At 40.8% G+C, this 14,588-nt stretch overlaps 1 protein-coding gene across 1 annotated transcript in view; it reads right to left on the bottom strand.

Moving 5' to 3' along the window:
* The window catches only part of LOC124796166 (zwei Ig domain protein zig-8-like), a 207,568-nt gene that overhangs the window by 117,181 nt on the left and 75,799 nt on the right, over window positions 1-14,588 (bottom strand). Inside the window, exon 3 of the mRNA XM_047260257.1 lies at window positions 10,465-10,675. Within this exon, the coding sequence (XP_047116213.1) occupies window positions 10,465-10,675 (211 nt within the window). The remainder of the gene's footprint in view (window positions 1-10,464; window positions 10,676-14,588) is intronic.

Raw genomic sequence — 14,588 nt, 5'->3', positions numbered from 1 at the left:
AGTGCCAAGTCTTTGTTAATCATGCGTTTCCTGTTTCTGTGGAGATATATCTGTAGCAACTGTAATCCGCTAACAAATGTTTCTTTATATCTAACAGTGAAAATACTATTCTCATAAATTAAACTTTAAAAATTTTCTTAATGTAACGCAATATTTTTTTCTTTAATTTTCATCTTCTATTGCACTCACTTCCGGGTTGAATTTCCAGAAACACTGAAACACGTATTTATTTTCTAACAGAGAAGTCAAATACCAATTGTCATAGATGTAGCAATTAAGCTCCTTCAGAAGCTCTTTCGTAATTACTTCTTTTCAAATCAGGCTTTCACCCACTATTTTACCACTTTGGTAGTTGAATTTATAAGAATGCTGAAAGACTCATTGTTTTTTATTTTGTTACTGAGACACCAAATACCAGTTTTCGTAGCTCTAGCTTCAAAATTCCGTTAATAGTAACACTACATTCAAAAAGCCTTTAATCCCCTAATTCATCCCTGAAGGAGCGGAAATTTGGACAATCCCTTCTTAAACGGTGCCTACACTACAAGATCCACACCCTGTTCGAACTTCAAGTTTCTATCCTTAGCGATTTGGGTTGGGCGATGACGACTCAGTAAAGCTGTCTGACTCTATTTCATCCCCCTAGGGGTTGAAATTGTAATGACACTGTCATGCGTTATTTTATTTCTAACAGGGAAGTCAAATACAAATTTCCAAAGATTTAGATTCAAACATTCCTTCATAACCTAATATTTTCTTTAAAACTTCCATCGGCCGTTTCACCCTCACAGGGATTGCATTTTCAAAAAGAGCGAAACAAGTATTTTTTACTGAGAAGCCATATTAAAATTTTCGTAGGTTTAGCTTTAAAATGCTTTCATAATGAAATGTCTTCATAAAAAAATCTCACCCCCTATTTCACACCTAAAGAGTTCAGTTTCCAAACACACTCAAATACGTATTTTTTTCATGTAACCAAGAATCAAATACCGATGTTCATAGATGTAGCTTCAATAATACTTTAATACTTCTTCAATAATGACACATTTTCGAGAGAATCTTTCACCTACTATTTTATCCCTATACGGTTAGGTATCCAAAACTGCTGAAACATATTTCTTTATTTTTGACCGTGAAGTCAAATACCAATTTTCGTAGGCCTAGCTTCAAAACAGGCTTAATATTTTATTAATTTCATCATTTCTACTTGTGATTTCTGTTTGTTGTGCAATGAGAACAGATAGACCTGTAATGGGCGAAGTAATTCTTCAACTACCAGTTTATGTATATGTCGTAGGGTGGACAGGTTGACAGAACAGCGTACACTTTGCGGAATTGCCTTTAATGAAAGTGTCGATGTTCCGATTTTATCGACAACCAGGCCTTCGTATAAGTAGGATAGCTTTGCTTATCCCATGAGGCAATAATATACAGAAACGAGGCAATTTTACGTAAGGTCGTAGAATTTTCATCCAAAAACTGATAATACTTTTCTTTGTTTCAGTTGGCCGACAGCTATTTCTCTCCTCTTAATGATAGGGTACTCTTACCAGAGATGTAACAAATTCTGTTTGACCCGTACTTATAACAAAATCAGGGTTTACTTCAGAAATTATAGAGGAGCTTTGATGTTGAGACAGTCTAGTTGTTCCCAATAACTCCACAAACGAGCGCTTGTCTTTGGTGCTGATGTATTTTGTGACATGACACTGCCGAATTATGTTTCCCCCTGAAATAATCGCACCAGCTGTCTTAGGCTTTGTATTCAAAACTTTCCGACAGCAATGAGGCTGCTCTTAGCCATTACTCACTGCCGAACTGTCCTTGTGCTAACCACATGTCTGTTATTTGTAGCCTTTGTAAATCTATCGTACACCATGGAGTCGATCGTTATGTACTTGTCTCAAGTCGATCCTCCGCTCCCCCGGGATATCTCTTTTATACTTGGGGTCTTGCACGCTCGTACGTTGCCGAGTAGGGATTAGCACATTCCCGAAAACCGTTATCAGCAATTTTTGTCTGCAAGAGGTCGGTGGAAAATCAAGTCTTCGAACCCAAAAGGTGTAAACCAATTCATGGATTGACATAAAAATGTGTATCCAACTGTCACAAATCCTGCGAACCTCAGAAAAGATAAGAAACGATACCTGTCATTCGGTAAAGCTTTGTAAACTTAGGTTAAATTTGTGCCTCTGCTGTACATTACTGACTCCCGCGAAGAGTAAAGCTAACACTCCTTATATAACTGTGGCATAAGGCCCTTCAAAAGTTAGCAGTGGTATTCTGAATTTTTATGCTGTGAATGTTTTTGTGACATACTAACTATTATCCATGGCGCCACTTGCATATCAGTAGTTACGATTGGTGATGGTGATTCACTAACCTACAATATATGCAATAACGTCGGGTGCCCTCACGTATCTGCCTGTTCGGTAAGAATTGTTGGTGGTCTGCTCTCCACTCCACACTCCCCCCCCCCCCGCCCTCTCCGTCGCGCCACCTCCCCTAATCGCCCCAACCGCCAGTTGTCCCAACGCACGATGCATCAGCATGCGCAACGTTGCTGCCATGTAGTGCGCAGAGAGGGTCTTAGGCAGTAGTGTACATCGATGCATCATTCTACTGAAGTAGCTGTACACTGCACAAAGTGTACATTAACCATCAAACAGTTTAGATGTATGGAGTAAACTCACTGACGAGTGTATTAGCATTGCACTCATTACTCTAAAATAATACGTTGCACACCTCAACCAATAGAAGCATTTCCACATGTCCGACACAGATCGTAAATAAACGCATAAATACCATTTTCAAACAGTACATTTTTCCCTAGCTCGCGTAATATTCTTCTAATCTTGTAGTACAAATTTTCTAAAGCAGCCTATGTTCTTTCTCAGGGTTGAAGCAATCTCCATGCCATGTTTCATCGAAAACTGTCCAACGTGTTGGACATGAAAACGTAACAGACAGAGCTACTTTCGAATTTACAATAACACTATGGATAGAAATTTCATTTATGAAATCTTTTTTTTTTTTTTTTAGATAATCCCATTTCCATGAAATAGAGCTTGTACGGAGCCCCAGCGTATGCGAAAGTTACCTTTGAAAACCTTATGAGAGAGACTAGCGTCTTCAAACAGACGGGTACAACGGTTTACTTAAATCGCGATACTTTTACTTTTGTGATCCGATTTTGATGAATAAAAGCTTACACAGCGTCCAAGCTCTTCTCAAGCCACATGTGAAAACCGCACTAATATTCATCTAGTAATTTTGGAAATTAGCGTATTCAATCAGACAGATAAAATGGGTTAAGACAAAAATATAAATCATAACACCTTTTTCCTCGCTATCTGATTTTGATTAAATAAAAACTGTACCGCGCTCCAAGCTATACTCAAGTGATCTGCAAAACCTCGTGAAAATTTGTCTTGTAGTTTTAGAGATTAGTGTGTTGAAATGAACAAGTACAGAGACAAGGAAGTTATAGGAAATATGTAAATCACGACTTCTTAAATTCGTTATAAGCCCAGAAGATTGAACATGACGTGCCAATACATGTACAGGTAGGTATGGAAAAAGTGATGAGTCTGGGCTTGCAAAAAATGGGTAGTCTCCAGTTTTTATTTACAGTGATGCAAATTGAGGAGTATTCAAAATATATACGTATTGTTTGCGTACTTCTTACAATAATTGAGAAGTCTTTCGCACTCTACCATCATTTTAGAAGGAGACTCCTAACATCATTATTTAGACCTGATACTTAATGGCTTTTCATGTTGAATGTCTAGGTATGCAAAGAGTTCCCATATTTTTAAATACAGATGAGTATAATTTTGGTTTTTGAATGACAACGTTGCCTTATACGTTGAATGCACAACTACCAATCTCACGATTGCAAAAAAATATCTGTACTATACCATTTTAAATAAAAAAATTAAAGTTCTATAGGTAATACATGCTTTCGACAGATCACCACCAACGTACTGCTGCTATTCAAACTTCAGCCCGTATGTGCATGGAATGAACACAATGAAGAATAACAATAAAGAAATAATATGAGCCTACATGCGTAACTTAAACCTGAAGGGGAAACATGCAACAGACGACTAGTTGTGTTTTGTAACATAAGCAGATAAGATGTATTGCTCCCAAATCACATACCGCTGAGGGTGCAATTCATATAATGCATCTGACAAGCGAGCTGCGTGACGAACATTCAGAACCGCACGAAAACTTGCATAGAATACGAGTATAAACCGCTCGTCTACAGTATGAGCAATTTCCATGCAAAATGCTGCGTCTTATTACGAGAGACATTTGAAAAATTACAATTCGACGTCTAAGAGCGGAATTTCAGGAAAACAATGAACAACATATCGAGATAATAGAACAAAAAACAGCAATAACATTACGTTCAAAATGTGTTCACTGTAGGCAACAAAACATTTCGAAACTCTTGATGCATACATTTTTAAACAAAGTAAGTGAGAAAGAGCGTTAATTGTGTAAGACTACAGTATCAAGAACAACAGGTAAAGTTAGACGATCGTCAATTCATTATCATATTTCAACCTGTGCTATAGATTCAACGTTTGATCAGAAGTATAATCCTATGATACAACATACTTGGCAAAAGGCAGATTCTGACGTTGACATACCAGTATTATAGTCAGTGGTGTTTTGACACTGGACGGTTCAATGCCGAATTGATGATGAATGTGAAAAAGGGGCTTTAGTCAAATGTACACATTGCAGTGACCCACCCTGCTGTGAAACCCCAAACCCAAATTCTGAAAAGTGAATAGCTGTGCAAGACTATCAGATTACCAGAAAAAAAAACTTGTTGTTCAGTTAAGGAAAGGAAATACAGCATTACATCAAGACATTCAGCTTTGTGTGTACTAGATATTATCTGCAATTACACCCACTTATCTGTAGTTTTGTTGTGACGAGCGAAGGTAAGCAAGTAAGCTATTGCATGTGCAGTAACGTGAGCTGCCCTCACGTGAATGTCAGCCTGCGTAAGCATGGCTTGTCAACTGCGCCGCCCCCAACCCTCTTCACCCGTAACTTCATCAATGCACAATGACTAGTCACGCACAGTGTTGCTGTTGACTAATATGTTGTGAGGGCATGCACCTACACATCATGCTATCAAGAGCGCTATACATTATACTACTTGTATATTGAGCAATATGGTTAATAGCTTTTAGCATGTTTTATGTTTATTCACATAAATAATTCTTCACTAATGATATAGACAGCATTATATCAAAGATGATTTGATATCATTGATGACAACTGTGATGCCTACCTTTATTGAGCAATAATCTTAATTATGTTGTAACATGTTCTCTATCTACCTAAATCATTAATTCCACAAAGATCAAACATGGTTAATTCATACATGTAAATTCACCACCCCCCACCCAACATGTAAATGTAGTGTTCCCCTACATTTTCCTGACAAATTAAAAGTTTTAGTATTATGAATTTAGTGGTGACATAAAATTTAAGATAAAACATAAGAAAGACACAGAAAGACCAAAATTCAAAATATTAATAAGAAACATGTTTTAGTTAGTAAATAAAATTAGGTTATTAATCTTAATTAATAATTGCCATAGCTAAAAATCGATTTGTACAAACATAGTGTCATGGTAAATACAATGTAAATATCAATTATACTTATTTCTCATATCTTTGAATAATTGTTTAGGAGTGACTTAGTTATAGATTGCTGTAGCATTAGTTATTATCATACATGGCACTAGAATTATGAGAATAAAAATTTTTTGGAATATCAGTGTTATATGGGTCAATTATAGTTCACAGTTTACGACAAATTCAATTGTTTACGTAAGTGAGACTATGTACATGTATAATGATTCCAGTAAACAGATGTCACAATTGAGTATATATAAGAATTGAGTATTAAACTAATATATGTGTACTGAGTAAGTGCATACACTCGGTATATTCTAGATTTACAAGCAAAGAATTCTTGTAAATAAATATGTATAAAAATTAGTAATTGTTAATTATGGTTCTGTGACATCTGCAACGAAATTCTGTCCTAGAAATGTTCATATTACTGCCAATTATAGCACGTTATTGTAACAGATATAGGCGGACATTACTCTGGAACTGTCATGAAATGAAAGAAATAAACTCATTGTCACACAGTGAACAATCTGCTCCTTGATCAATATTGGAAACTTTGCTCATACCTTGACATGAGAGTCTTTCGTCTTATATCTTAACGAAAATTTAATCATTTTGAACATTAGGAGACACAGATAATTATTGAACTTCACAGAAATGGTGTTAACTGCCTCATTAGGTACTCTACTTTTAATCCCCTACCTACATGTTTAAGCTGCACGCGCTGTTACACAAGCTGTAGACCCATGGGGCTGACATCGTCGCCGCTGGGGGCTCACAATCACATCAAACCGTCGTTAACGTTTTAGAGAGTATTCGGTTTTTTTTAACACTATTCTGTACGTTGGGTTGTAATTCACGCGCAGCTATGCAGTAGCTCAAAGTAAACGGCTGTGGGATCTGTCCCACAGGAATTGAAGATCACTTTGTAATAACTGTAACGGAAAAATTCTCCAACGTCACTGCGTCATCACACAACACGGCATGTTGACAGACGCAGCCACTCGGTCGTCCAGTGACGCCAGTACCTCATAGTTCTGTGCGTCATACCAGTACCTTTCCACTGGACGGCTGGCCAACATGAAAGCATAGAAATTATGTTTACAGCAGCGTTCGCAACAAAACACTGGCGTGCTGCGCACGCTTTGACACGCATTTCTGTCTGTCTGCATGTAAAAAACACACTCGCTACATGCGCCACTCGGATTGTAGAGTCTTGCAAAAGTATACTGCACGTAGAAATGTTAATGCAACATTTCAGTAACCACGAGTCCTCATTAGAAAACTATTACAGTTGCATAAACAGTCACTTCAATTACCTACTATTCTCAGTTAGCTAAAATTCATTGTATTTTAAAATATCACCTTTTTTATGACTGAAACACTTAAACAGCCAGTAGCACTACATGGTCTCACATCCAATAGGAATTTCGGTTCTTTTCTCGTACGATTTCAATCCGTTGCGGTTCTACCCCTTTTTCCACATCTTCTTTTCATGTGTACTTTCAAATAATAACTTTCCAGCGTTTGCACAGTGAAAAGTATAGTGTTACATTCATACATTCCTATTATATCACCTCGTAATGGAATTGATAGATTAAAACTTTGTTACCTCGTTAAAACAATTTCAGAGAGGTCAATGTTATTTCCTATACGATCAAAAAGTTTTTTATTTTTAACTGTTTGCAGAAGTCGGTCACGTACATACGTCAGTTAAGCTGAAGTTGATAATAATAATTCCAAAGTATCCAACAGTAACGTATCATCATACAATTCAAACACAGTAACAAGCTTATCACATGCCACAGTTTTCACGAAGTTTTGAGCAATTCGACCTTACGTTTATTCACTTTAAATGATTCTAAAATCAGTTAAGCATATCCAGTCCCACGTCATACCTCAGTTTCAGCACAATAACTGCATGACATAATTACGTAGTCACTAATCACTTCCAGTGTCTCAATACTTCCTGCATTAGTCACTGTGCTTTCTTGATCTCGTTCGGAAACCTGCGTTTTCGTGTCTTGAATTTCAGGTTTGATTCCATTATGTTTCTTGTAAGCTTGTCTTTGGAATTCATCATACTCCTGACTAAATGAATTAGTAAGAGCTATTCGCACATTATTAACTTCATTACACAATTTTCTGTCAGCAAGCCCTCATTTTCTTTTGGAAATTTTTGCTTTCCTGGCGATATTTTGGAATTTTTTAACTAATATCTTTATTAGACTCTTTAGTTTCCAGACACGAATTTTCAATTTCTCAAATATTTGTAACAGGAAATCATTGGTAACAATACCTATTCCAGCTTCCTGACTATCTAGTGGTTTTGAACTATGCAGTATCGGAATTGGACTAAAAATGCCATGATCTTCTGTTACACAGATCTTCGTGTTGTGAACCCCAAGATCTTGTTCTGTATTAAATTAATATTCAAGTTGTCCTTCATCATTAACAATATTGCTACACTACTGTCTGTGTCAGCCGTTGTAATAATGTTCGCAATAATCACCGTCCATTACAGTTGATGAGTGCACAGGTATTTCATAAAGGGACTTTTAATTTAAGATAAGGGGTGATCTGTAAATATTCGATGTGAAGGAAGATAACTTCCCAACAAACATCGCAGACGAATTTTTTAAACTATGACTGGTTATGGTGAATGGAGTTACATTATCTGATCTGTGAATAGTGTACGTAAAGTGTAAGGCATATCTGAGTATGACACACAGAATACACTGTCATAAGTGTAATAAACAAAGCGCATTATTATTACAAATGCCACAGTAAAAGTTAATACAAGTGCTCAGACCGAGTTCTAAATGAACTCCATATCTTACTTAGCTGGATAGTTGCATAAGATGCACTGACATGTCAAAGTTAACACAACTATTTGCAATATATATTTCCCCAAACGTATCCATTCCATATTGTCAATCACAGAGTACATCGCTAATACAAGACCGTCGCTGAACTGACACGTGGCGGAAGGTACTAGAGAGCAAGTTGCCATTTAGTGCCACTACAGTTCGCTCGTGTATTTATGCCTTGTGACCACAGTTTCATTAGAATAATCTGTGTATACACACACATATATATATCATTCTAAGAAAATTGTGGTTACCGGTACACAGTTATGAAATTATTTTACAGTAGAAGCAAATATATTTTCTAGACTCAAACGAGGAAGTCATTGCCAACCGCAAATGTAGATATGTAATTTTAATATGACTGTTCTAATTGGTATACAGCTACAAAGCTGTTGTAGCAGGTAGTCGGTAAAATATTTTCTGCAGCAGCAGCAGAATACATAACCATAGAGAGGTAAGACAGTACGCCCAAAAAATACGTGACTTTAACATTACAGACTAATTCAATCGAAAATATAAATAAGAAATTTAAATAAAACAAGGGTAACAGGTATATAATTAAAAAACTTTCTGTGGCAGGTAAACGTTGAAATATTTTCTAGATACAGAAAGAGCATATCTAAACATGTAGAAGTAAACTGCTTAGTCGAAAGGACCAGCATGTCTTTAACACTGCAACTTAAGTCGTCATTCAACATCCTGTTTAAATAGAACGTCTGATGCAAGACAAAATAATCGCACGTTAATACTTATTCACTATATGCTTGCAGCGCAGAAACCTAGTAAGAACTAGATTACACAGTATAGAGCGTCGTATGTAGCTCATTATGTAGGTGACAAAGGAGCCTTCCGCCATTAAGGAAATTAAACATTATTCTTGCAGTGGTGAACACATTACAGGAGGTTATCCACACAAAAAAGCCTGTTAGATTTTCAACACTGTATGTAGCCTGCGGTCTACGTATGAATGTGGAATCACAGCAACTCTTACAAAGGGAAAATATTAATATCTCAGAACCAAAATAATAACATTCCCCACGACCTAAAGATTTGTTATATGGGGCAGATGCACTTAGCTGAAGATATTTAAAATAGTGATTTTTACTTTGATATTTTAATGTATCTTACGTCAGCTATTCAGTTAAGTAAGACGTGGAGTACATTTGTAGCGTTAACTGGGCACATCTGATAACAATTACTGACATATGTGTAATAATAATTCATACTATGTATTATATTTATGACATTGTGCGCTACTTTCCATAATCTAGCATGCTTTACAATTTCTGTACACTACTCACAGATCAGGTGATGACAACTCTGTTTACCGAAACAACTCATCGTAAATGAAGGTTTTACAAATATGATCTTCACTGAGAAGTTGTCTTCCTTCAAGTTGAAATTCACTTGAAGTGAACTTAACACGAACTATTACACTTAAGTTGGTGATACTGTTTTCCATAAGCGACAATCGCTGTACGCACCACTGTCCATTGTTGGCGTCAGCGATATGTACGGGTACTGTTCCGTTACAAGCGATGTAAAAAAAATTTTCTTCTTCAGGGCTCAAGCTATTTCCATGAAAATTTTCATCGAAGTCGATTCAGCGGTTAAGTCGTGAAAAGGGAGGGTAGGAGGACGCATTTGTGTTATTAGCATTGTTTCGTTCCTATTATATCGCTATTTTGTGTGTTCGCGTTATTAACGTTTCTGTCTTAGATCATGAAATGGTCAGGAGATAGCTCTTCTGGTACGACGCACGGAGTTGAATGCGGATGACTCGTACCACTTCTTCTGGGGCGAGCGGATTAAATACAAATACGCACATTTTAGCGAGGTTCTGAGCGTTCGACGTCACCCACTCCCCGGGTGGGGTACAGAGAGGGTAACTGTTAACTTGGCCACTGCGCAGCGCGGTGCTACTCACCCACGACGGAGAGGTACATGGAGTGTCCGATGGGCGGCGTCGTGCTGACCTGACACTCGTACACGCCAGAGTCCCTGCGCTGTGGGTAGCGGATCTGCAGCATCCAGTCCTCCGTCTGCGGAGAGTGCAGCGATTGGAAGCGCTGGTCGCTCGTGTACGTGTACCGGCCCACGGTCAGCAGGTGGATGTCACGGTGCCGAATCCACGTCACCTGGCGACCAGCAAACACACATACATACTAGCTCTCTCTCTCCATCATGTTCTAAGTTTCTTCACTACATAAAACAAACGTAAAAATGGTTCAAATGGCTCTGAGCACTATGGGACTTAACTTCTGAGGTCATCAGTCCTCTAGAACGTAGAACTACTTAAATCTAACTAACCTAAGGACATCACACACATCCATGCCCGAGGCAGGATTCGAACCTGCGACCGTAGCGGTCGTGCGGTTCCAGACTGCAGCGACTAGAACCGTTCTGCCACCCCGGTCGGCTAAACAAACATACTAATACAAGGAGAGTCAACAGGAAATGTGCATGCTTTGCAGAGTAATTCTGATCAAAAGACTTCAAATGCACATATGCCCTTTCGTTGACCGTATCCGAGATAAAGAGGTGTCAGTCCCATGCATTTCTTCAGCAGCACTCTCACACAAATACACTATTGTCCATTAAATTTGCCACACAAAGAAGAAACGCAGATGATAAACGGGTATTCATTGGGCAAATATACACTCCTGGAAATTGAAATAAGAACACCGTGAATTCATTGTCCCAGGAAGGGGAAACTTTATTGACACATTCCTGGGGTCAGATACATCACATGATCACACTGACAGAACCACAGGCACATAGACACAGGCAACAGAGCATGCACAATGTCGGCACTAGTACAGTGTATATCCACCTTTCGCAGCAATGCAGGCTGCTATTCTCCCATGGAGACGATCGTAGAGATGCTGGATGTAGTCCTGTGGAACGGCTTGCCATGCCATTTCCACCTGGCGATTCAGTTGGACCAGCGTTCGTGTTGGACGTGCAGACCGCGTGAGACGACGCTTCATCCAGCCCAAAACATGCTCAATGGGGGACAGATCCGGAGATCTTGCTGGCCAGGGTAGTTGACTTACACCTTCTAGAGCACGTTGGGTGGAACGGGATACATGCGGACGTGCATTGTCCTGTTGGAACAGCAAGTTCCCTTGCCGGTCTAGGAATGGTAGAACGATGGGTTCGATGACGGTTTGGATGTACTGTGCACTATTCAGTGTCCCCTCGACGATCACCAGTGGTGTACGGCCAGTGTAGGAGATCGCTCCCCACACCATGATGCCGGGTGTTGGCCCTGTGTGCCTCGGTCGTATGCAGTCCTGATTGTGGCGCTCACCTGCACGGCGCCAAACACGCATACGACCATCGTTGGCACCAAGGCAGAAGCGACTCTCATCGCTGAAGACGACACGTCTCTATTCGTCCCTCCATTCACGCCTGTCGCGACACCACTGGAGGCGGGCTGCACGATGTTGGGGCGTGAGCGGAAGACGGCCTAACGGTGTGCGGGACCGTAGCCCAGCTTCATGGAGACGGTTGCGAAAGGTCCTCGCCGATACCCCACGAGCAACAGTGTCCCTAATTTGCTGGGAAGTGGCGGTGCGGTCCCCTACGGCACTGCGTAGGATCCTACGGTCTTGGCGTGCATCTGTGCGTCGCTGCGGTCCGGTCCCAGGTCGACGGGCACGTGCACCTTCCGCCGACCACTGGCGACAACATCGATGTACTGTGGAGACCTCACGCCCCACGTGTTGAGCAATTCGGCGGTACGTCCACCCGGCCTCCCGCATGCCCACTATACGCCCTCGCTCAAAGTCCGTCAACTGCACATACGGTTCACGTCCACGCTGTCGCGGCATGCTACCAGTGTTAAAGACTGCGATGGAGCTCCGTATGCCACGGCAAACTGGCTGACACTGACGGCGGCGGTGCACAAATGCTGCGCAGCTAGCGCCATTCGACGGCCAACACCGCGGTTCCTGGTGTGCCCGCTGTGCCGTGCGTGTGATCATTGCTTGTACAGCCCTCTCGCAGTGTCCGGAGCTAGTATGGTGGGTCTGACACACCGGTGTCAATGTGTTCTTTTTCCATGTCCAGGAGTGTATTATACAATAACTGATGTGTAATTACATTTTCACGCAATTTGGGTGCATAGATCCTGAGAAATCAGTACCAAAACAACCATCTCTGGCCATAACATAGGCCTTGAGACGCCTGGGCATTGAGTCAAACAGAGCTTGGGTGGCGTCTACGGGTACATCTCCCCATGGAGCTTCAACACGATACCACAGTTCATCAAGAGTAGTGACTGACGTATTGTGACGAGCCAGTTGCACGGCGACCATTTACCAGACGTTTCTAGTTGGTGAAAGGTCTGAAAAATATGCTGGCTAGGGCAGCAGTCGAACATTTTCTGTATCCAGAAAGGCCCGTACATGACCTGCAACATGCGTTCGTGCATTATCCTGCTCAAACGCAGGGTTTCACAGGGATCGAATGAAGGGTAGAGCCACGAGACGTAACACATCTGAAATGTACCGTCCACTGTTCAAAGTCACGTCAATGCGAACAAGAGGTGACCGAGACGTGTAACCAATGGCACCCCATACCATGACGCTGGGTGATACGCCAGTGTGGCAATGATGAATACACGCTTCCAATGTGCGTTCCCCGCGATGTCGACAAACAAGGATGCGACCATCATGATGCTGTAAACGGAACCTGGATTCATCCGGAAAAATGACGTTTGCCCATTCGTGCATCCAGGTTCGTCTTTGAGTACACCATCGCAGGCGCTCCTGTCTGTGATGCAACGTCAAGGGAAACCGCAGCCATGGTCTCCGAGCTGATAGTCCATGCTGCCGCAAACGTCGTCGAACTGTTCTTGCAGATGGTTGTTGTCTTACAGACGTCCCCATCTGTTGAGTCAGGGATCGAGACGTGGCTGCACGATCCGTTACAGCCATGCGGATAAGATGCTTGTCATCTCGTCCGCTAGTGATACGAGGTCGTTGGGATCCAACACGTCGTTCCGTATTACCCTCCTGAACACACCGATTCCATATTCTGCTAACAGTCATTGGATCTCGACCAAGGCGAGCAGAAATGTCGCGTACGATAAACCGCAATCGCGATATGCTACAATCCGACTTTTATCAAAGTCGGAAACGTGATGGTACGCATTTCTCCTCCTTACACGAGGCATCACAACAACGTTTCACCAGGCATCGCCGGTCAACAGCTGTTTGTGTATGAGAAATCGGTTGGAAACTTCCCTCGTGTCCGCAAGTTGTAGGTGTCACCACCGGCGCCAATCCTGTGTGAATGCTCTGAAAAGCTAATCATTTGCATATCACAGCATCTTCTTCCTGTCGGTTTAATTTCGCGGTCTGTAGCACGTCATCTCCATGGTGTAGCAATTTTAAAGGCCAGTAGTGTACAACTGAAGCGACATTAGGCTCCTAGTGTTGTCTTTATTGACCATTTCAGTGCGCACGTCACTTGCGGATGGTGGCATTAGTGACACAGTACCGCACTACCGCACTGAAATGTATGCACTGCGTTGGTCGGCGTCTGTGTAGTCATTTCTTGGCCACCGAGGTCACCCTTCCTTGTACCATTAGATTACAATTTGTGAGTTTGGCCTACGAGCAAAGTCTACAAGCACAGAGTGAACACAGAGGAGGAAATTCTCTCGTATTTTACATACGTGTGCTCAAGTAAAGGACCTTATGAATGAGCCCATATCAGGAACACAGCAGTTTCCTACAAGAGTTACTAAGCGCACTGCGGTTGACAGTGGACTTTTCTAACGCCTTTTGTGAGGACACGTACACCGTTAAACAAAACATTAAAGCCCATTGTTAAATTTACTATAATTTGCATTTCTCCTGTTCCCCATCGTTTTTATTAGTTTTCTAGGAAACTGTTAAGAACGGGGCATACGTTGATTTGACTTTTTTGTAGAGTGACTGATAGTGTTACCCACTGAACTGAAAAATGTAGCTTTCCTCCACACTCACTATGTATAAGATCTCAGGCTTCTAGAGCAAGTGTAGGTTTCAATAACATAAT

This window comes from Schistocerca piceifrons, chromosome 4 (assembly GCF_021461385.2).
Source record: "Schistocerca piceifrons isolate TAMUIC-IGC-003096 chromosome 4, iqSchPice1.1, whole genome shotgun sequence".
In the NCBI taxonomy this organism is placed as follows: domain Eukaryota; kingdom Metazoa; phylum Arthropoda; class Insecta; order Orthoptera; family Acrididae; genus Schistocerca; species Schistocerca piceifrons.
This window is presented reverse-complemented; position numbering and strand designations above follow the sequence as displayed.